Genomic DNA, 22995 nt, shown 5'->3' on the forward strand with positions numbered 1-22995 from the left:
AGTGATGACCGGGCACTACCATGCTCGGGTGCTCAGTACTGGTAACTAGTGATGACCGGGCACTACCATGCTCGGGTGCTCAGTACTGGTAACTAGTGATGACCGGGCACTACCATGCTCGGGTGCTCAGTACTGGTAACTAGTGATGACCGGGCACTACCATGCTCGGGTGCTCAGTACTGGTAACTAGTGATGAGCGGGCACTACCATGCTCAGGTGCTCGGTACTCATAGCTAGTGATGAGTGAGCACTACTATGCTCGAGTTGCTGGGTTCTCTTAACCAGCAGTCGAATGGGGACTTGAGCATTTTTCTGGGAAATCTTCTGGAAAAATGCCCGAGTCCCTCATGGTCTTCCATTATACTCTGTACTCGACTCGAGCCCGTCCAAGCGTCCAACCTGCTTATTTTAAATACTGAGTACCCAAGCATGGTAGTGCTGGCTCATCACTAATAAGGAGTGAAGACAGAAGCATCTTGGAGACACAAAGACCTCATATTCAGCCTATATTATTGGGAGAGACAAATCTGAAACTTGAATTGGGAATCCAAGTATAATGGAAGTCAATGGAGGTCTCGAGCATTTTTCCAAAAGATTTCATGGAAAAATGCTTAAGTCCCTCATGGACTTCCATTATACCTGGGTACCCATCCGAGCATCCAACTGCTCGCTACAAGTACTGAGCACCAAAGCATGGTAGTACTCGCTCATCACTAGTTACGAGTACAGAGCACCCGAGCATGGTAGTGCCCGCTCATCACTAGTTACGAGTACAGAGCACCCGAGCATGGTAGTGCCCGCTCATCACTAGTTACGAGTACAGAGCACCTGAGCATCGTAGTGCTCGCTCATCACTAGTTACGAGTACAGAGCACCTGAGCATGGTAGTGCTCACTCATCACTAGCTACGAGTACTGAGCACCTGAACATGGTAGTGCCCACTCATCACTAGTTACGAGTACTGGGCACCTGAGCATGGTAGTGCCCGCTCATCACTAGTTACGAGTACCGAGCACCTGAGCATGGTAGTGCCCGCTCATCACTAGTTACGAGTACCGAGCACCTGAGCATGGTAGTGCCCGCTCATCACTAGTTACGAGTACTGTGCACCTGAGCATGGTAGTGCCCGCTCATCACTAGTTACGAGTACAGAGCACCTGAGCATGGTAGTGCCCGCTCATCACTAGTTACGAGTACTGTGCACCTGAGCATGGTAGTGCCCGCTCATCACTAGTTACGAGTACTGAGCACCCAGCATGGTAGTGCCCGCTCATCACTAGTTACGAGTACAGAGCACCCGTGTATGGTAGTGCTCGCTCATCACTAGTTACGAGTACAGAGCACCCGTGTATGGTAGTGCTCACTCATCACTAGTTACGAGTACAGAGCACCCGTGTATGGTAGTGCCCGCTCATCACTAGTTACGAGTACAGAGCACCCGTGTATGGTAGTGCCCGCTCATCACTAGTTACGAGTACAGAGCACCCGTGTATGGTAGTGCTCACTCATCACTAGTTACGAGTACAGAGCACCTGAGCATGGTAGTGCCCGTTCATCACTAGTTACGAGTACAGAGCACCCGTGTATGGTAGTGCCCGTTCATCACTAGTTACGAGTACAGAGCACCCGTGTATGGTAGTGCCCGTTCATCACTAGTTACGAGTACAGAGCACCCGTGTATGGTAGTACTCACCTATTACTACTGTTCACCACTTCCACTTTGCATGTGAAATAGATGCAAGGATGGACTTTTGATAACTTAGAAAATCAGTAAGAATTGTCTATATCTGAGGCATTAGGGCAGTCTATACACTGCTATTAGGAGGCTCCCGGTCTATATTAAAAAAGGAGGATTCTCTTGAGGATACTCCTCTATAATCCACCAAAATGCAATTTTTTCGCTACCATAATTTTCTTTAAAACTAAACTCCACCTAAACATTTCTTCTATCTCCGCTCTTTCTGAAGGTCACAGGAGCCGAAAGCACGACGGTCAGCCAATTGTCACAACAGCTTCCATATTACAAAGATTGTCTCTAATTTGGCCGCTCCTCCAAATATGTGATCATGGCACTCGGCAAAGTAATTTAATGCAGTTTATTGCTCTCTGTAGTCAGCCACTTCCGGCTGGGCAGGTTCGGACAATATAAATCACTGACGAGAAGTACAGGGAAGTTCTTGCCCCCATGATCGGTGCTTAGTCTGGCGTCCCTCCAGTTCGGATCATTTACATACCTAGCGTCTGCGTGATATCAGCGCTTTTCATAATCTGCGCTTTTACAAGCTGCTGACGTTCGGCTCGACATGACTCATTAACTTTCCATTTCTTGATACAGGATGCAGAATTTCCAGTCTATCTCAGCAAAAGGCGAGGGCACGTTTAATATCAAGGGTATCAATTTACCTTTCTCCCAAGTAATCACCGATGACAGTTTTGTTCAGACCTTCACCTTTGTATAGAAACTGTGCTATATCCTCCGGAGTGTTCTGCAGCAAGTCGTTCTCTATCAGGAATTGGATACCCTGTTAAAAACAAAAAAAAAGAAAGAAAACAAACCATGAGCCTAAAATGTTACCATCAACACAATGCCCTCCCACCCCTATGCACCAGAATTTACAATCTACATCCCATCCAATGTACCGTATACATGTCTAGAATTAGTCACATTGTTTACTGTGCTGGGATACAATAAACATACAGCATTCAAAGAGAACTGACCACAGATGAGAAGATATTTCTATTGGTTGGAATACATATTTCCAGTAGTGAGTAGTTACAGGAGTTTTTGGCTGCAACAATAGCACACATTACAACTGTTGTTTATCACGAAGTTCAGCGGTTTTGATGAGAGTGTGTTTCAACATGCCGAACCCATTATTGGTTACAGTAATGATACGCGCTGTCAACGCAACAGTGCGGTAGCTACAGGAGTAGAAGGAAACATTTCAGGTATAACACCCTTCATCAGAGGTAAAAAGTTCAAGATTAGGGGAGTGCATCCCCATAAGGAACACTAGAAGATACCTGTCCTTCACACATGCAGTGTGTCTGAAGGGCAACTATCATATGGCATTCCTTATGGGGAAGTAGTTTCCTGAACTGGGATGCCTGATGAAGCATACCCTACTAGAAACATTACTATGTACTCTTGTACTTACTACTGTGTGAATATCGAACATGAGACATTTAGTAAACTCAGTTTGAAGCATCAAAGTGCCATTTGGTGCGCAGTTCCCCCTCTTCTTTCTGCTATACAGTGGAACCTTGTATTACGAGTATAATTGGTTCTGGGTGTGTGCTCTTAAAAGCAAGTTACTCTTATATCAAAGCGAATTTTCAAATAGGAAATAACTGAAATGCAGTTAATTCTTTACACAACCCAGAAATATTTACAGTATTTATACAAACCTATTACAGTTATGTAATATAATGTACTGTATTCATATAAAATTATAACAGTACACTAATACAAAGTACTGTGCAGTACAGTAAAAAACAAAGCAAAGTAAACTCCACATTAGCTTACAATAGAATTGTTGTGTGTGAGAGGTACAATACAAGTAATGTGCTGTACTGGTCAGCCGAAAGAGTACAATCCTGTATCCACAAATGTAAATTGATAGAAATGCTGTATAGTATATACTGTACAATGGTATACGCTATACAGTAAACAGTACATATGGACAGAAAGTTACCTCCAGAGCGGGTCAGAGCGCGGTGAAAGGATGGATCCGGAAGTGAGCACGGTGGGAATTTGCTCTTATTGCAAAGCATTGCTCTTAAACCAAGTTACACATTTTTAAAAACCTTTGCTTGTCTTGCAAAACGCTCTAAAACCAAGTTAGGCTAGTTTCACACTTGCGTTGGACGGCTTCCGTAGCATTGCGTTGTGTGACGGATGCAACGGACGCGCTGCATATAGTGGCACAACGGATGCTACGGATCGTACAAAACAACGGAAAGCTTATTTTTGTTTTTATTTTTTATTCTTTATAGTTTTACCGGCAGCAGACCATTGTGAACAATCAGCTGATCGCTCTCAATAGCCGGCGGCCAGTCGCTCAGCTGAGCAATGTCACTTGCCGGCGGCCGGGCATGCAGGCAGCCGGTCGCTCAGCTGATCGCGGTCACTTGCCGGCGGCCGGGCATGCAGGCGGGCGCTCAGCTGAACGTTCGGCCACCGCGACACAAAATAAAGTTTGATTTAAAAAAAAAAAAAAAAGCATGCGCAGTGAAATCCTACGGATTGTGCTGCTCAAAAAAACGTTACGTGCTGCGTTTCTTCCGCCCGACACAGCGTCAAAATAACGACGCTGCGTCGTCCAGCGGATGCAACGCAGACACTTGCGTTACAGTGCGTTGTCCATACAAGTCTATGGAGAATAGCGCAGTGCGTTAACGGACCGCGCTATTCTCCATAGTGACGGACTCCGCTGAATGCAAGTGTGAAAGTACCCTTACTCTTAAACCAAGGTTCCACTGTATTTGGATTAGAGCACAAAGGACGACTCTAGAAGAAACAGCACCTGCAACAAAGTCAGACTGCAATTGATGGGAGTGCAGCCTTTCTTTTTCTGTTGTATTCTTATTAAAGGTGTTGTTTCAAATTGTTTTTAGGAGCGCACTGCTCTCCTGCCTCCTGGATTCTTATTTGATGGGGGTAATTGATTAACAAGTTGGACCAGCAGCATCATTGTGCCACTGCCCCCAACTGCGCACCCACGGATGTGGCAAGCATCGGAGCAATGCATTGGGATGAAACTAGTAGAATCCAGCAATCTATACAGGGGCCCTTAGAAGCTCTATAGAAAAGAGCTTGTACTCACTGAGCTCTTAGGAGAATACTGATGAGATGATTATTAGGATTAATAATAAGTAAATTAATTTGCAATTTGACTTATATATGATGGCACAATTTAATAGGAAGGGTTTATTCTACATTGTGCTAAAGATAGGAAAAATAGATCATAAGCCCCATTGGGGCGAAAGGCGTCAATCTAGCCAAATGAATATCAACATGAATACTTATACATCGAAATAATCTGCAAGGAGTATGAACCTGGAACTTGCTGCCGGAAATGTCAAAAGGATGATCAAAACACGATGTGGGTCCAGATACCACCACTGTATGGTCATGGTCTTCTTGCATGAGCAGCATACACAGCAGTTTACAGTATTAAGTCTTATTCATTCTAGTCTAGACTATTGCAACTCTTTACTGATCGGTGTCCCGCTAACCAAACATTCTCCTCTCCAATCCATCCTGAATGCTGCAACCAGGGTCATATTTCTGTACAGCCACTTCACCGATGCCTCCACCTTGTGCCAGTCACTACACTGGCTACCTATCAGCTACAGAATACAATACAAACTTATATCTCTCACCCACAAAGCTCTCCACAGCTCTGCACCACCCTATATCTCATCCCTCAGCTCTGTCTATCATCCTACCCACCCCCTCTGTTCTGCAAATGACCTTAGGGTCCCATTACACGTAGCAACGCACCAGCGATCCGACCTGGCAGGGATCGCTGGAACGTCGTTACATGGTCGCTGGTGAGTTGTCAATCAGGCAGATCTCCACAGCGATCAGAGATCAGCCACCAGCCACCCATGTAATGACTGCTCCCTACTTACTCAGAACAGGCGCTCCGAGCGTACGACTGGCTACCACGAGCGCCGAGTGATTGATTCCCCGGCGATTGCGGTTCAGTTCATGACAGCTGCGGATAGGCCGGGCTGCAATCCAGAGTTCAGGTGAGAGCACCAGAGATCAGCCCGGCCTGTCTGCAGCTGTCATGAACTGAACCGCAATCTCCGGGAAATCAATCACTCGGGGCTCGCGGTGCAGTCTAGGCTGCACGCCGGAGCTCAGGTGAGAGCTCCGGAGTGCAATGCAGGTAAGTGAATCCGTCCTGTGCTCATTAGTCTCCCGCCATCAAACACGCCGATGTGTGCTGCACAGCGGGAGACCAACGAGCAAAAAATGATCCTGATCGTTTTGTCACGATCAGCGACCTCGCAGCAGGGGCCCCTTCACTGCTGCTTTTCACACACAGCGATATCGCTAGCGAGGTCGCTGATACGTCACAAAACCTTTGACGTTTGAGCGATCTCGCTAGCGATCTCGCCGTGTGTAACGGGGGGCTTTAGATTTTTTCAGACAAGCTTATCATCTTAAAAGGGAACCTGTCAGCAGATTTGGGGCCTAAAGCCGCGGCTACCACCAGTGGGCTCTTATATACAGCATTCTAACATGCTGTATATACGAGACCAGGACGCTGTGTAGAACATAAAAATCACTTTATAATACTCACCTAAACGGTCACTGCGGTGGAGTTGGGCCATATGGGCGTCTCCTCTTTCGGCCATCTTCGTCCTCCTTCTGAAGCCTGTGTGCATGACGCTTCCTACCTCACACACTCGCCAGTCCTGCGCAGGTGCACTACAATACTTTGATCTGCCCTGCTCAGGGCAGATCAAAGTGCGCCTGAGCAGGACGTCAATGCCGGCGAGCGTGGAGGACGTAAGACGCGTCATGCACCCCGGCTTCAGCAAAAGGATAACTAAGATGGCCGAAAGAGGAGCCGCCAGCACCGGAGAATGGAGACGCCCATATGACGCAACTCCACCCCAGCAACCATTTAGGTGAGTATTATAAAGTGTTTTTTACGTTCTACACAGCGGCCTGGACTCTTCTATACAGCATGTTAGAATGATGCATATAAGAGCCAACTGGTGGTGGCCGCAGATTATAGGCCCCAAATTTAGTGACAGGTTCCCTTTAACTCACTAACCTAACCCTCCCCTGTTCCTGCCTTCTAAATGCTATTCATAATCTTCTAGCTCCTATTTCTGTCTTCACATCCTTCATACAACCAATCGCACGTAAGTGCACTTAAACGGTTACTGTCTAATGACCGGATCATTCATCTTTATATGAAATCAATGAATCATAATGATGGCCGGAGCAGATACTACAAGCACTCTTAACCTTTTGTGTCCCCCTATTTCCCAATAGATTGTAAGCTTGTGAGCAAGGGCCCTCATTCCTATTGTAACTGCTGAACTATGTGCTACTTCGTTTTTGTCTGTATGAGCCCCAACTCGATTGTAAAGTGCTGTGGAATATGTTGGCGCTATAAAAATAAACTATTATTATTATGGTCCATACACAGCTCCATGACAGTGACTGTACAGAGCCATAGACTTACTATTTAGCCCCTGCACCACCCTGTGTGCGCAACACATGCAGGAGCGTTGCTTAGACTGATCGGCGGGGGTCTCCGGACCCAGACTCCCTGTGATCAGCAACATATTTCAGAATCTCTAAAATATAAATTACCGTATTTTTCGCTTTAAAAGACGCACTTTTCCTCCCAAAAATTTGAGAGAAAAATGGGGGGTGCGTCTTATAAAGCGAATATAGCGGTACCTGGGGGTCCTGTCTGTGTGGTGATCGGGCGGCCGGGTGCCTGTGGCTGCGTGCAAGCGGCCGGGTACCTGTGCTTGCGTGCGGTGGCAGCCGGGTACCCGTGGCTGTGTGCGGGCGGCAGTCGGGTGCCGTGTGCGGGCGGCGGCCGGCGGCCGTGTGCGGGCGGCGGCCGGCCGTGTGCGGGCGGCGGCCGGGTGCCGTGTGCGGGCGGCGGCCGTGTGCGGGCGGCGGCCGTGTGCCGTAGGCGGGCGGCGGCCGGGTGCCGTAGGCGAGCGGCGGCAGGGTGCAGTGTACGGGCGGTGGCCGGGTGCCGTGTGCGGGCGGCGGCCGGGTGCAGTGTGCGGTAGTAATATATACAAGGCACTCCTGAATTCAGTAAATTGATGATTTTTTATTTTTGCATACTCAGTATAGTCAAGTCAAGACGTTGCGGCCCAAACATGGCCTTCATCAGTAACTAGCACCTGAGATGAAGGCAGTATTTGGAATGCTAGCAGATATGTGACTAGGATCTGCAGCCTGTTATTTCTGCCATGGGCAGTTGTAGTAATGCTATTAAGAGTCTCTGTGGTTTGCAGCCCGTCATTAGCAGTATCCACTGCTGTGTGGAGGGTGCCATGTGCGGGCGGCGGCCGGGTGCCGTGTGCGGGCGGCGGCCGGGTGCTGTGTGCAGGCGGCAGATAGCTGCCGCCCGCACGCAAGCACAGGTACCCGGCCTCTTGCACGCAGGGTGGGCGGGCAGCCTGCTGGCTGCCACCCTGTGTATGCGGGGCGGGCGGCTGTGCAGCAAGTTACCCAGTTTGTCCGCGGTCCCAGTTTCAAATGATGGCAGCGGGCGCATGCGCAGATGGAGCCCTTGGATGAGAGCTCCATCTGCGCAAGTGCCGTTATTTGAACCGGGACCGCGGACACTGGGACACTCACTGCACCGGCCTGCTGCATGACTCACCCGCCGTCGCCGACGCTGCTGCTGCCGCCGCCACCACCACGGGCCCCGCGGCTCCTGCCACCCCGGGCCCACCGGCTCCTGCCACCCCGGACGCCACCGCACACCATGGACCCCGCTGCCACTGACCCGCCATGCCTGCCAGCACAACCTCTGACTCCTGTGACCCCGCTTCACCACCACTGCTGCCCCCCTCCGGTAAGAGAATACGGACCCCATTTTTCTTTTTTTACCTTTTTTATGTCTAAGTTTGGGGTGCATCTTATAATCCGGTGCGTCTTATAAAGCGAAAAATACGGTAATTTTATAGACACTTAAAGCTATTATTACATCAAAGGTTTCGCTAAGGGAGGATGCATTTGGTCCCTGAACCATTAAAACCAAGAACATGCTGTTCTGCCTCACTGTCTGATGAAAAGCTCGCTCTATACTGTCCATTTGCTTAAAACTTCCTAAACATAAGACATCCATTAACGGCGCACAGTTAGGGTTACTCAGATCCCAGTGTTTGCTTATATACCTCAGCTTTTCTCCTGGACAGTTCTAACAGATTGAGCCGGACTGCACAGGCAAAATGCCGGAGCCAGACTCATCCCTCCGGTACGAATGGAGTAAACAGTCCTGTGCTTCTGTCTGCAGATGGCAGACTACACCAATATATCTGTATAACAAGCTGCCCAAATGGTAATACCATATACCGGATTTTTCAGATTATGAAACACACTTTTCCTCCCAAATATGTGGGAGGAAAATGAGGAGCGCGTCTTATAAACCGAATGTAGTTTACGGGGGAGTGGTGGAGAGGTGTCATAGGAGGCAGGGCTGCGCACTGGACTGTGGTGCTGCGGGCTGGACTGCGCTGCGCACTGGACTGTGGTGCTGCGGGCTGGACTGCGCTGCGCACTGGACTGTGGTGCTGCGGGCTGGACTGCGCTGCGCACTGGACTGTGGTGCTGCGGGCTGCGCTGCGCACTGGACTGTGGTGCTGCGGGCTGCGCTGCGCACTGGACTGTGGTGCTGCGGGCTGCGCTGCGCACTGGACTGTGGTGCTGCGGGCTGCGCTGCGCAATGGACTGTGGTGCTGCGGGCTGCGCTGCGCAATGGACTGTGGTGCTGCGGGCTGCGCTGCGCACTGGACTGTGGTGCTGCGGGCTGCGCTGCGCACTGGAGTGTGCTACAGGCTGTGGGCTCTGTTGCGCTGTGGGCTCTGCTGTGGGCTGTGAGGCAAGTGCCACCATTCTAAATGTCGGTGGTGTGGGCTTCAAATAATGGCGCTCGGAGTCAGCGTGTATGCAGATTGAGCTCTCGGTTCAAGATCTCATCTGGGCCTGCGTCGCTCCGGCCCATTGAAATCCCGGAAAATGGAGCCTGAAAGTGGCGCGTGCACAGATGAGATTTAGTCTTGTGATTAAGCCGAGGGCTCAATCTGCGCACACGACGACTCCGGGGGCCATTTTTTTGAAGCCCGCACTGCCGACAGTTTCTGGATGTTCCTTCTGCCTCACAGTGCCGCCGTCCGCAGCGAGCATCCGGGACACTCGCTGTTTCGACGGCAGCATTGCCTTAATCCAGCATTGCCCTTGCCTCCTCCGTAAGATATCACCGAATTACAAGACACACGCATATATTATTTTTTTTTCTCTAAATCTGTGGTACGTCTTATAATTTAGTGCGTCTTATAAAATGAAAAATCTGGAATGCTATATTAGATACTTTATACTCGTGCCTGGAAATCATATGTGGACATAAAACACCTAAATAGTAAAAATCACATACAAATACAACTAAAAAAAAAAAAAAGGGGGTTTTCACTTTTCTTTAGTGTTTTCGATCTCCGCTGTCCAAAATTCACACAACGGACAGAACCCCATGATAGAACGCCCTTTAGAGGAAAGAAGAATCATTGGAAATCCAATAAATCATGGCTGCCAAGCCTTAGTAATGAGCAAAAATCAAGTAACAATTAAGGGCTAATATATTCAAGCTAAATTAAATAATAAATACAATTGATCAATTATTCATTAGATTACCTTTTTGGGATCCATATTGAATTTTTTCCTTCCCATGGCAATCTGTTTATTTCTCTGGGTGGTTTTGCTGGTAAAAAAAAAAAAAAAGAAAAGAAAAGAAAAATAAGCTTAAAATTGCTCTTATAAAAACAGTATAAGCATATACATTATAGAAAAATAAATAAATCACAATATACTGAAAGATAAAAAAAAAAAAAAAGGACTAATTGGGTCAATGAAGGCAGAAAATGGATGCAGTCATCAGGTTTACTGTGATTTTCTTCTCTGGAAGCATTAAGAGGCCACCACTAATTGATCTGAAATGAGATAAAGCCGCAGCGGCCGGGCGCCGCTCTTCGCTGGATATTTGTATGGTAAAAAACCTGACATCACAATTACATCATATTTTTTTCTCGGTTTACATTTGCAAGATTGGCATGATGCCCGTCTAAACATCATGAAACGGCTACAGTACAGCAAAAGCATACTCGTGGAGAAAAACCCCTTCAATCTGGCATCAGCGAGACCGGACAGATCAAGGACAAGTATGACATACAATATACAGGACCTATACAGCCGCAGGGGGCCCTCCGGAGCCTGAGAAGCAGTGGACAGGGTTACATAGGACTGGTGTATAAACATAATTTGTGATGTGCGCCACTCCGGTAAATGCTTTCGGGGTTTCTCCTAACCCTAAAGTGCTTTTAGTTCTCTACAGTAAATGATCTATACCCCTCCTGCTTTTAAAGGGAACCTGTCATCAGGATTTTATATTCTAAATTGATGGCATTGAAGTAAAGGCGCTTTAATGCTGAGTAAATCCTTATTTTTCTTTTAGAAATCAGTTTTGCGGTTTTGGAGAAATTCATAGTTCAAATTCTATGCTAATGCGCTGCAAGTGCAGTGGGCGGGGCCTAATAAAGTGATCTGTCAGAGATAGGAGGCAGGCAGTGGGCAGGGAAAAGGCAGAGCAGCAGGAGAGCTGTAAGTGAAGAGGCAGGCAGTGGGCAGGGAAAAGGCAGAGCAGCAGGAGAGCTGTAAATGAAGAGGCAGGCAGTGGGCAGGGAAAAGACAGAGCAGCAGGAGAGCTGTAAGTGAAGAGGCAAGCAGTGGGCAGGGAAAAGGCAGAGCAGCAGGAGAGCTGTAAGTGAAGAGGCAGGCAGTGGGTGGGGAAAAGGCAGAGCAGCAGGAGAGCTGTAAGTGAAGAGGCAGGCAGTGGGCAGGGAAAAGACAGAGCAGCAGGAGAGCTGTAAGTGAAGAGGCAGGCAGTGGGTGGGGAAAAGGCAGAGCAGCAGGAGAGCTGTAAGTGCAGTGCCGGCTCACTGCACTTGTGACTTATTAGCATAGCATTTAAACTATGGATTTCTCTAAAACAGCAAAGTGGATTTCCACAAGAAAAGTAAGGATTTACTCAGCGTGAAAATGCCTTCATATCCATGCTATCAATTTGGGGTATAAAATCCTGATGATAGCTTCCATATAGTAGCTTACTCTCTAGCTACCTTGTAAACTGTGCTCTCCTCTATGGAGCTCAAATTCTTTGACGGTCTAGCCACCATCCCATAGATTTGGAAGGTATTATTTTAAGCCAACCAGACTCCCTGAAAACTACAAAAATTGCACGCACATGTTACACGCCAAGTGCGACCTTTACAGAAGCAAAAAGTCCTTCAAGGAAAAAACTAGTCTAATCACATATGTAATGGTCACCGATTTGCTATTTTAAAAAGCGCCCAGGAGTTCTTGCTTCCTAAATGATGTCCCATGACTTCTTTTCCAGGCGAACGTTTGACTGAATGAGTGTTTTTATTAATTTAAGGGACGCCAATATCCTGCTTCTAGCACTTCCCCCCCAAATTACACACAATATCCTGTTTTACACTTGGCGGCTTTGTGTTGCCTGTGGGCAATCTGCACGCAGACAATCACGAGAAGCCTTTAAAATAGAACATTAATTGGTTTCCTCGCTGTTCTAATCATGGCTCTTCAGAAACCTAAAATATTAATGTGACATGAAATCTAATGCTTCACTGTCTTATAAGCGGCTCCGTGTAATACGAGTTGATCATTGCTGAACTTGAGGCAAGAGGCCTGAAAATGCCGGCTCGGAGGAGAAAGACAAGATTGTTCGGTGGATGCACAAAGCTAGTTTTTTGGGTGCCGCTGCACTTAACAGGTTTTTTCCATTAACGGCACAATTTTTGCCTGTTTTAGCCACAGTGCTATACGGCACACCTACCATGGGCTTCACCAACACACAGGCCGTGCCGCTGGAAAGTACAGTCCAAAATATCATCAATGTGCACTCAATGCAGCAACCAATATGGCGGCCATAAAAGTGATCACATAGCTTTCTGCTCAGTTTTATAGAAAAAAAACACAGTGAAAAACAAAATTCCCAATAAGCAAGTACCAGAACGGCAGAAGAAAACGATATACGAGTATTGATGGCCGGACCCAGACTGTAAACGTCTGGATCTGCATGGTTTGAAATGTACCCGAGTGCCAGACCCGGGCTCAGGTAATGATCCGGATCCGGCAACTCTACTAATAAAAAATAAATAAAGGAAAAATAAAGAAAATAAGAATAAAGCAGCTACACTATGCTTATAGTCTCCTGCATGGCTGTAACTGCTTCCGGGGCTGCTCATTATCGCTCATCCATATGCACTGCTTTCCCCGCCCACCAGCAGTCCCCGCGTTTGATTGCTTGCAGTCAGACACACTATTACACAAGCTGGGGGCGCATCTGACTGCAACCAATCACAGATGCCAGGACTGTCGGTGGGCGGGGGAAGTAGTGCATGCATATGGAATAATGAGCGGCCCCAGAAGTAGAATGAGAGGCCCCGGAAGCAGTTACAGCAGCGCTAGATACTCGGTAAGTATAACATGCCTGTTCCAATCCCTCTATCCCTTCTACCATCAATTTTATGTGCTGGATTCTGGTCTCCATAGACTTATATGGGGACCGATGTCCAGCCAAATAACCAGGACTAATTTACGGCCGCAACAGTTTTTTGTTTTTTTGTTTTTAAATTCGGTTAGACCCGCCGACCTCAGATATCTGCGAGTCCGCCCATCACTATATATGAGCCAAAATGATAAAGCTTTGTACACAGTTGATTTTCTACTCCTTAGTTCTGCAATTTAGCTCCAATTCACTGCAATAAGAGCTGAATTATCTGACAACGACAACACGCTGTGCACAGTGGTGGGGTGTTTCAAGACACATGGGGGTCCGATGCCCGAAATCTCCAGCAATCTAATATTCATCAGCTGATTAAAAAAAAAAAAAACATTTTTCATCAGTGTGCTTTTTTTTTTTTTTTTTTTAAATTTGGAGTCCATTTTTTATATTACCACTATGACAATTTTACTTTAAATAAAAAAAATAATAAAAAAAAATTATATCTCATATATATATATATATATATATATATATATATATATATCATATCATATCATATCATATCATATCATATCATATCATATCTATCTATATATAGTTAGGTCCAGAAATATTTGGACAGTGACAAGTTTTGTTGTTTTAGCTGTTTACAAAAACATGTTCAGAAATACAATTCTATATATAATATGGGCTGAAAGTGCACACTCCCAGCTGCAATATGAGAGTTTTCACATCCAAATCGGAGAAAGGGTTTAGGAATCATAGCTCTGTAATGCATAGCCTCCTCTTTTTCAAGGGACCAAAAGTAATTGGACAAGGGACTCTAAGGGCTGCTATTAACTCTGAAGGAGTCTGCTTCGTTAACCTGTAATCAATGAAGTAGTTAAAAGGTCTGGGGTTGATTACAGGTGTGTGGTTTTGCATTTGGAAGCTGTTGCTGTGACCAGACAACATGCGGTCTAAGGAACTCTCAATTGAGGTGAAGCAGAACATCCTGAGGCTGAAAAAAAAAGAAAAAATCCATCAGAGAGATAGCAGACATGCTTGGAGTAGCAAAATCAACAGTCGGGTACATTCTGAGAAAAAAGGAATTGACTGGTGAGCTTGGGAACTCAAAAAGGCCTGGGCGTCCACGGACGACAACAGTGGTGGATGATCGCCACATACTTTCTTTGGTGAAGAAGAACCCGTTCACAACAGCAACTGAAGTCCAGAACACTCTCAGTGAAGTAGGTGTATCTGTCTCTAAGTCAACAGTAAAGAGAAGACTCCATGAAAGTAAATACAAAGGGTTCACATCTAGATGCAAACCATTCATCAATTCCAAAAATAGACAGGCCAGAGTTAAATTTGCTGAAAAACACCTCATGCAGCCAGCTCAGTTCTGGAAAAATATTCTATGGACAGATGAGACAAAGATCAACCTGTACCAGAATGATGGGAAGAAAAAAGTTTGGAGAAGAAAGGGAACGGCACATGATCCAAGGCACACCACATCCTCTGTAAAACATGGTGGAGGCAACGTGATGGCATGGGCATGCATGGCTTTCAATGGCACTGGGTCACTTGTGTTTATTGATGACATAACAGCAGACAAGAGTAGCCGGATGAATTCTGAAGTGTACCGGGATATACGTTCAGCCCAGATTCTGCCAAATGCCGCAAAGTTGATCGGACGGCGCTTCATAGTACAGATGGACAATGACCCCAAGCATACAGCCAAAGCTACCCAGGAGTTCATGAGTGCAAAAAAGTGGAACATTCTGCAATGGCCAAGTCAATCACCAGATCTTAACCCAATTGAGCATGCATTTCACTTGCTCAAATCCAGACTTAAGACGGAAAGACCCACAAACAAGCAAGACCTGAAGGCTGCGGCTGTAAAGGCCTGGCAAAGCATTAAGAAGGAGGAAACCCAGCGTTTGGTGATGTCCATGGGTTCCAGACTTAAGGCAGTGATTGCCTCCAAAAAATTCACAACAAAATATTGAAAATAAAAATATTTTGTTTGGGTTTGGTTTATTTGTCTAATTACTTTTGACCTCCTAAAATGTGGAGTGTTTGTAAAGAAATGTGTACAATTCCTACAATTTCTATCAGATATTTTTGTTCAAACCTTCAAATTAAACGTTACAATCTGCACTTGAATTCTGTTGTAGAGGTTTCATTTCAAATCCAATGTGGTGGCATGCAGAGCCCAACTCGCGAAAATTGTGTCACTGTCCAAATATTTCTGGACCTAACTGTGTAAACTGTGTATATATATATATATATATATATATATAAATATATATAAATAATAATAATAAAATTAATAAAAATAATAATAAAAAAGGACATGCAGTTTGCATCTGTGTCCCCTCTTTGTCCCTCACCCCTTTTTGTTTTTGCAGGCAATTGGTAAACATGAACATAGATAATAGTGAAACATGGGACCTAAATGAGACCCAATATATAAAAGCGAGGGTTTGGGACTTCTATAGAAACTTTAGAGGGTGATCAACTGATTAAAAGCTCATTATCCACTTTATACAAAGTGATATTCAGACTACCATATTTCATGCTCCGCATACGGACATTCTCATAGATATTCCTAGGAATGTCCTTACGGTCAGGACACCCATCCCCGGGTCCATGCATAGCGGTCCGTATATGAAGAATGAAATACACTCATCTGAAAGCTACCCAAGGCTGTATTCACATGCAGCGGACATGCTCGGATAATGGCCACGGGCCTAAGCCACAGCGGTACTACAACTATACGTGCAAAAATCAGTTAAATTTGCAAAGAAACAGCAGTTTCACCCACAAAACCACAAGGCAATCATGACTGGGTGAAACTGCAAGATTAAGGGGTTAAGCTGTTCAAAATTGGGTGACTTGCTTTTTGTCTGCTGCGTGTGAACGCCGCCTAAATAAGATCTAATTAAGCTGCCCATGACCTAGTACCACGCCCGGACTCCTCCGCAAGTTATAGTGACCTATCCCAAATGTCTGCTGGCAGCAATTCTCCAAACTCACTAGATCACAGTTTCGGAATGTCTGATGGCAAGAGGAAGTCAACTTATTACTACTGTACTACTATTTTTGGCAATTAATAAAAGTGAAAAGCTTCTCCTATCCACTGCAATCTTAAAAACGAAAGGCCTATAGATTGCCGTGTGTGGGACATAGATTTGTCACTGGCATCAAAAACAGATGATTCAATTATTTCTTTGCAGAAAAAAAGAAACAAAAAAAACAGGGACATGATCAGCTAAATAGAACACATACCCATTATAATGTATCCATGAAAAACACTGATACAACATATGCATATTCTTGCCAACACAAATATGGGACTCAGATGGAAACTATAGACCCCATTAGAGAGATAGAAAAGTGTGTGTATGAATGAATGAATGAATGAATGAATGAATGAATGAATGAATGAATGAAGTGTGCATATACAGAATGGGAGGAATAGGGCCAAGCAATGGTACGTGTGAAAAAGACTTGGGTATACGAATAGATCACATATTGCACATGAGTCAACAGTGTGATGCAGCAGCAAAAAAAGGCAAACACAAATTTGGGATATATTAATAGAAGAATGCAGTCTAGATCACGTGAAGTAATTATTGCCCTCTACTCTTCTTTGGTCAGACCTCATCTGGAATATTGTGATATGGTGTACACTTCTTTGCACCACATTTTAAAAAAAGGTATCAACAAACTGGAGTAAGTTCAGAGAAGAACGATCAGAATGGTGACAGATCTGCAAACCATGCCATATGAGGAACAATTACAGGATTTGGGAATGTTTAGCTTGCAAAAAAGACTGAGAGGAGACTTAATAGTGGTCTACAAAGATCTCAAGGGCTATCACCCTGTAGAGGAATCAGAGTTAGGGGTACTTCACACACAGCGAGATCGCTACTGAGATCGCTGCTGAGTCACGGTTTTTGTGACGCAGCAGTGACCTCATTAGCGATCTCGTTGTGTGTGACACTGAGCAGCGATCTGGCCCCTGCTGTGAGATCGCTGCTCGTTACACACAGCCCTGGTTCGTTTTTTTATTGTTGCTCTCCCGCTGATAAGCACACATCGCTGTGTGTGACAGCGAGAGAGCAACAATCCTGAATGTGCAGGGAGCAGGAGCCAGCGTCTGACAGCCTGCGGTAAGCTGTAACCAAGGTAAACATCGGGTAACCAAGGTGGTTACCCGATATTTACCTTTGTTACCAGCCTCCGCATCTCTCACGCTGCCAGTGCCGGCTCCTGCTCCCTGCACACGCTAAGCTAAGTGGTGTGCACTGGTAACTAAGGTAAACATCTGGTAACCATACCCGATGTTTACCTTAGTAACCAGTGTCCGCAGCTTCCAGACGCCGGCTCCGTGCAAACGCAGCGTCGCTTGCACGCCGCTGCTTGCTGGGGGCTGGTCACTAGTCGCTGGTGAGATCTGCCTGTTTGACAGCTCACCAGCGACGCAGCAGCGATCCTGACAAGGTCAGATCGCTGGTGGGATCGCTGCTGCGTCGCTTAAGTGTGACGGTACCCTTAGTCTCATGTGCACAAGGAAAGACTAGATGCAATGGGAAGAAACTGAATGGGAAGAGACACAGATTAGATATTAGAAAAAAAACTTTCTGACAGTGAGGGTGATCAATGAGTGGAAAAGGCTACCACGGGAGGTAGAGAGTTCTCCTTCAAAGGAAATCTTCAAAAAGAGTCTGAGATGGTTTAGAGACTCCATTGAGCCTTGGGTTGGACACGACGACTCTAGAGGTCCTTACCAACTCTAACATTCCATGATTCTAAGATTCTTGCTAATACATGGACCCTGAAATTTACTAAAATCTAATCTCTCATCTACACTTAACAATCCATTGCGATTGGATAATAAATCATAGATCTACTGGCTCATTGCTTCTAAGAACCTGTGAGACACAAGTCATTGTAGCGTGAATGGCGCTTACCTTTCCTCCACAGACGTTAGATTGTCAATCTCGGTCATCACCTCGGCGATCTCGCACTTCAGCCTCTGTAGAAAGTGGAGAGAAAGAGGTTACAGCCACGGGACTGACTAACATGTGGGAGTTGCTGAAGTTTCAGGAATAGGACACGAGACTTTTGCTGGGATTAGCCCGGATTTAACATCAGATGTCAATGACGTTACTGTACACTTCGAAGACTCGACATAAAAACACTTCAAAAGTCTTGGACAGAAAACGTTTTGTTTGTGCGTAAAAATCAAATCAAACAAAAAAAATAGAAATGTGACGAGAATGAAAAAGGCGTTTGTGTGAAGACAACAGCCGGCTTTGTTAAAATGGCGTGAGCAAAACCGGCAAACACATTTCCTCTCTAATTCAGCGTAGCTGTGAATGCGCTGAAGGAAATTAGGAGTACGGCAAAGATTTCCAAAAATAGGCAGCAACCTTCCGTGGATGATAAGCACACAGAAAGCAATCACTTACACAGGGCTGGATATGTGAGAGGACATCAAAGCGTAACAACTGGACACTTACTAAGATAGGCTGCGTTCACACAACCGTAATATCGGTCTGAGTGCGGTCCCCCCCGCAAAAAAACCCCCCAAAAAAACGGACAGCGCTTAGACCAATGTTATTATATAGGGCGGTTCAGAGGACTGTTTTGTTTATTTCTGAAGACTAAAAATTTGGGTGAAAAGAAAAAAAAAAATCATTGCATGCAGCTGTCTTTTCCGTTTTTTTTGGATGGAGCCGGACTATTCAAGTCTATGGGTACGCAGCAGTAAAAGTAAAAAAAAAAAACAAAAAACTGAGATCACCCTATTTTAAGGATATATCGCTTTTTTTTTTTTTTTTTTAAACATAGGAAACTGTATTGGGTCTTGTAAATCTCATTCATTGCTGTGATATAGAGACAGATGCCATATGAATAACAATACAGACAAAAAAAAAATCTTTTTTGCGCCTCCTGGCAGGTAGGTGCCCACACAACATCATTGGTAGTGCTCAACTCCTGAGCAGAAGTGAGCAGTGCCAGACAACCACTTTAAGACAAACTATTCAACCAGTCGATCAATACCATAGAATGTTTTAGCAGGCAACAGTCAAAGGAATAAAAGGGTCCCATATATATTAGAATAATGTCAACCGAACCCCTACAATTTCAGAGGTACTAGTTGTGACAACATGGACTGTCAGTGCCTGGCATGAGTTAAGTTTCTTAACCCCTTAAGGACGAAGCCAGATTTGTACTTAATGCCCAGGCCATTTTTTGCAATTTTGACCAGTGTTACTTTATAAGGTTATAACTCTGGAACGCTTCAATGGATCCCGGTGATTCTGAGATTGTTTTTTCGTGACATATTGGGCTTCATGTTAGAGGTAAATTTAGGATGATATTTTTTTATTTTATTTGTGAAAAAATCTGAAATTTGACAAAAAAATTAAAAATTTTGCAAGTTTCAAACTTTTAATTTTTATGCCCATAAACCGGAGAGTTATGTCACACAAAATAGTTAATAAATAACATTTCCCACTTGTCTACTTTAGATCAGCACAATTTTTGAAACAAAATTTTTTGGGGTTAGGAAGTTAGAAGGGTTCAAAGTTCATCAGCAATTTCCCATTTTTTCAACAAAATTTACAAAACCATTTTTTTAGGGACCACATCACATTTGATGTGACTTTGAGAGGCCTGGGTGACAGAAAATACCCAAAAGTGACACCATTCTAAAACCTGCACCCCTCAAGGTACTCAAAACCACATTCAAGAAGTTTATTAACCCTTCAGGTGCTTCACAGGAACTAAAGTAATATGGAATGAAAAAAAATAAAAATTAACATTTTACCTAAAAATGTTACTTTAGCACTAATTTTCTTACTTTTTCAAGAGGTAACACCAAAAATTGGACCTCACACTTTGTTACCCACTTTCTTATGAGCGCGCCGATACCCCACATGTGGTCAGAAACCTTTGTTTGGGTAAATGGGAGAGCTCGGAATGAAAGGAGCAATATTTGAATTTTGGAAAGCAAAGTTGGCTGAAACAGATTGCGGGCACCATGTTGCTTTTACAGATCCCCTAAGGTACCTAAACAGCAGGAACCCCCCTCAAGTGACCCCATTTTGGAAACTAGACCCCTTAAGGCTTCTATCGAGGGGTATACTGACTGAGCATTTTGGACCCACAGGTACTTCACAGATTTTGTTAACGTTACTTTGTCATATTGAAAATTGTAATTTTTTTCTCAAAAATGTTGCTTTAGCATCAATTCTCTCACTTTTTCAAGAGGGAATTCCAAAAATTTGTTACCCACTTTTTTATGAGCGCGGTGATACCTCACGTGTGGTCTGAAACCTTTGTTTGGACAAATGGGAGGGCTTGGAACGAAAGGAGCAATATTTGAATTTTGGAAAGGAAATTTGGCTGAAAAAGATTGCGGGCACCATGTCGCATTTGGAGGACCCCTAAGGTACGTAAACAGCAAAAAACCACCACAAGTGACCCCATATTGGAAACTAGGCCTCTCAAGGAATTTATCTAGATGTTTGGTGAGTACCCTGAACCCCCAGGTGCTTCACAGAAGTTTATAACGTTGAGCCATGAAAATAAAAAAATATAATTTTACCACAAAATTGTTACTTCAACCAGGTAGCTTTTTTTTTCACAAGGGTAACAGGAAAAAAATCACCATGAAATGTATTGTGCAATTTCTCCTGAGTTTGGTGATATCTTATATGTGGTGGAAATCAACTGTTTGGGGACACGGCAGGTCTTGGAAGGGAAGGAGTGCAATTTGACTGAACATTTGGCTGGAATAATTAGTGGACGCTATGTCGCATTTGGAAAGCCCCTAAAGTGCCTAAACAGTGGAGGCCCCCCACAAGTGACCCCATTCTGGAATCAAGAAACCTCAAGGCTTTTATCTAGGTGTATATTGAGCATTTTGAATCCACGAATACTTCACAGAATTTGATAAGCTTAGGTTGCCATATTGAAAATTTTCATTTTTTTCACAAAAATGTTTCTTTAGCATCACATTTCTCACTTTTTCAAGAGGCAACAACAAAACGTGGACCCCACAGGTTGTTATCCAATTTCTTGTGAGCGCAGGGATACCCCATATGTGGCCAAAAACCTCTGTTTGGATATATGGGAGGGCTTGGAATGGAAGGAGCACCATTTGAATTTTGGAAAAGTTGAAATAAATTGCGCGCACCATGTCACATTAGCAGGGCCTCTTGGGTACCTATACATTAGAAACCCCCCACAAGTGACTCCATTTTGGAAACTGGACCCCTCAAGGATTTTATTCAGAAGTATAGTAAGCATTTTGAATCCACAGGTACTTCACAAAAATGTTGCTGTAGCAACAAATGTCTCTCTTTTAGGCTATGTGGCCATGATCCAGCGACACGGCGTCCAGTACACAGTGTCAGCCTTCCTACAGAGATGTGAGTGTTGTCCACGGGAGAACGCAGCTGCCCATGCCCACGATTTGGGTTCAGGCTGCTGTGGAGCTCTATGCTACCTGCAGAGCACACTCATCTCCGCAGCATAAATTGACATGCTGAGGCTCGGGAAGCTGCGCCACAGGTCGGTTTATGCTGCGGAGAAAAGAAGCACAGTGGGCATGGGATTTCTAAAAATCCTTCCACTGTGCTTCTACTGCACAACGCAGCGTTATGGACGCAGGGAAAACACTCTGCGCCCATAACGCTGCAAACCCTGATTGTGGGCACACAGCCTAAAATGCTACAATGGATGAATGGATAGATGTCAAACATATATAACGTCCCACCCCCCTGCATATTCTAAGCTGGCGCCCTTTAGTGCCTTTCATGTGGCACTAAAGGGTGCCTAGCCTTGTATTTAGCCCAAAAAGAAAAAAAAATAATGAAAATAAATGACGTGGGGTCCCCCCTATTTTTGATAGCCAGCTAGGGTAAAGCAGACAGCTGTAGCCTGCAAACCACAGCTGACAGCTTCACCTTGGCTGGTGATCAATTTGGAGGGCTCCCCAAGCTTTTTTTTTTTTTTTAAATTATTTATAAATAATTAAAAAAACAAACAAACGTGGGGTCCCCCCAAATTAGATCACCAGCCAAGGTGAAGCTGACAGCTGGGGTCTGGTATTCTCAGGATGGGAAGAGCCATGGTTATTGGACTCTTCCCAGCCTAAAAATAGCAGGCCGCAGCCGCCCCAGAAGTGGCGCATCCATTAGATGCGCCAATTCTGGCGCTTCGCCCCAGCTCATCCCGCGCCCTGGTGCGTTGGCTAACGGGGTAATAAATGGGGTTGATAACAGATGTGTAATGTCACCTGGCATCAAGCCCAGCAATTAGTTATGTCACGGCGTCTATCAGATACCCGACATAACTAATTGACAGTAATAAAAAAAAATTGACAACAAAAAAAAAAATTTATTTGAAAAAACACTCCCCAAAACATTCCCTGATTGACCAATTTATTGAAAAGAAAAGAAAAAAAAATCCGCTGTAATCCATTTGGACGTCCCACGTCGACTCTGGACCTTCTAGAATATGGGGGACACGTTCAGGGAACGTATCCCCCATTTTCTAGGAGGGCAGACCCTCCATTTCAGGAGAGTGGGTGTAAAGAATCTGCACCCACTCTCCCCGGGTCACAGCTGCAGACTCCGTGCAGCAGCAGCAGCAGCCAGCGTCCTGAACACAGGAAGCTGACAGCCGCGCT

At 45.1% G+C, this 22995-nt stretch overlaps 1 protein-coding gene across 1 annotated transcript in view; it reads right to left on the reverse strand.

Moving 5' to 3' along the window:
* Positions 1–22995, reverse strand: part of LOC142245354 (cytohesin-3) — a 163554-nt gene that overhangs the window by 61261 nt on the left and 79298 nt on the right. Inside the window, exons 3-5 of the mRNA XM_075317999.1 lie at positions 18263–18327; positions 10412–10478; positions 2404–2522 (exon numbers count right to left, since the gene is read on the reverse strand). Coding sequence (XP_075174114.1) covers positions 2404–2522; positions 10412–10478; positions 18263–18327 — 251 coding nt within the window. The remainder of the gene's footprint in view (positions 1–2403; positions 2523–10411; positions 10479–18262; positions 18328–22995) is intronic.

This window comes from Anomaloglossus baeobatrachus, chromosome 7 (assembly GCF_048569485.1).
Source record: "Anomaloglossus baeobatrachus isolate aAnoBae1 chromosome 7, aAnoBae1.hap1, whole genome shotgun sequence".
Classification (NCBI taxonomy): Eukaryota; Metazoa; Chordata; class Amphibia; order Anura; family Aromobatidae; genus Anomaloglossus; species Anomaloglossus baeobatrachus.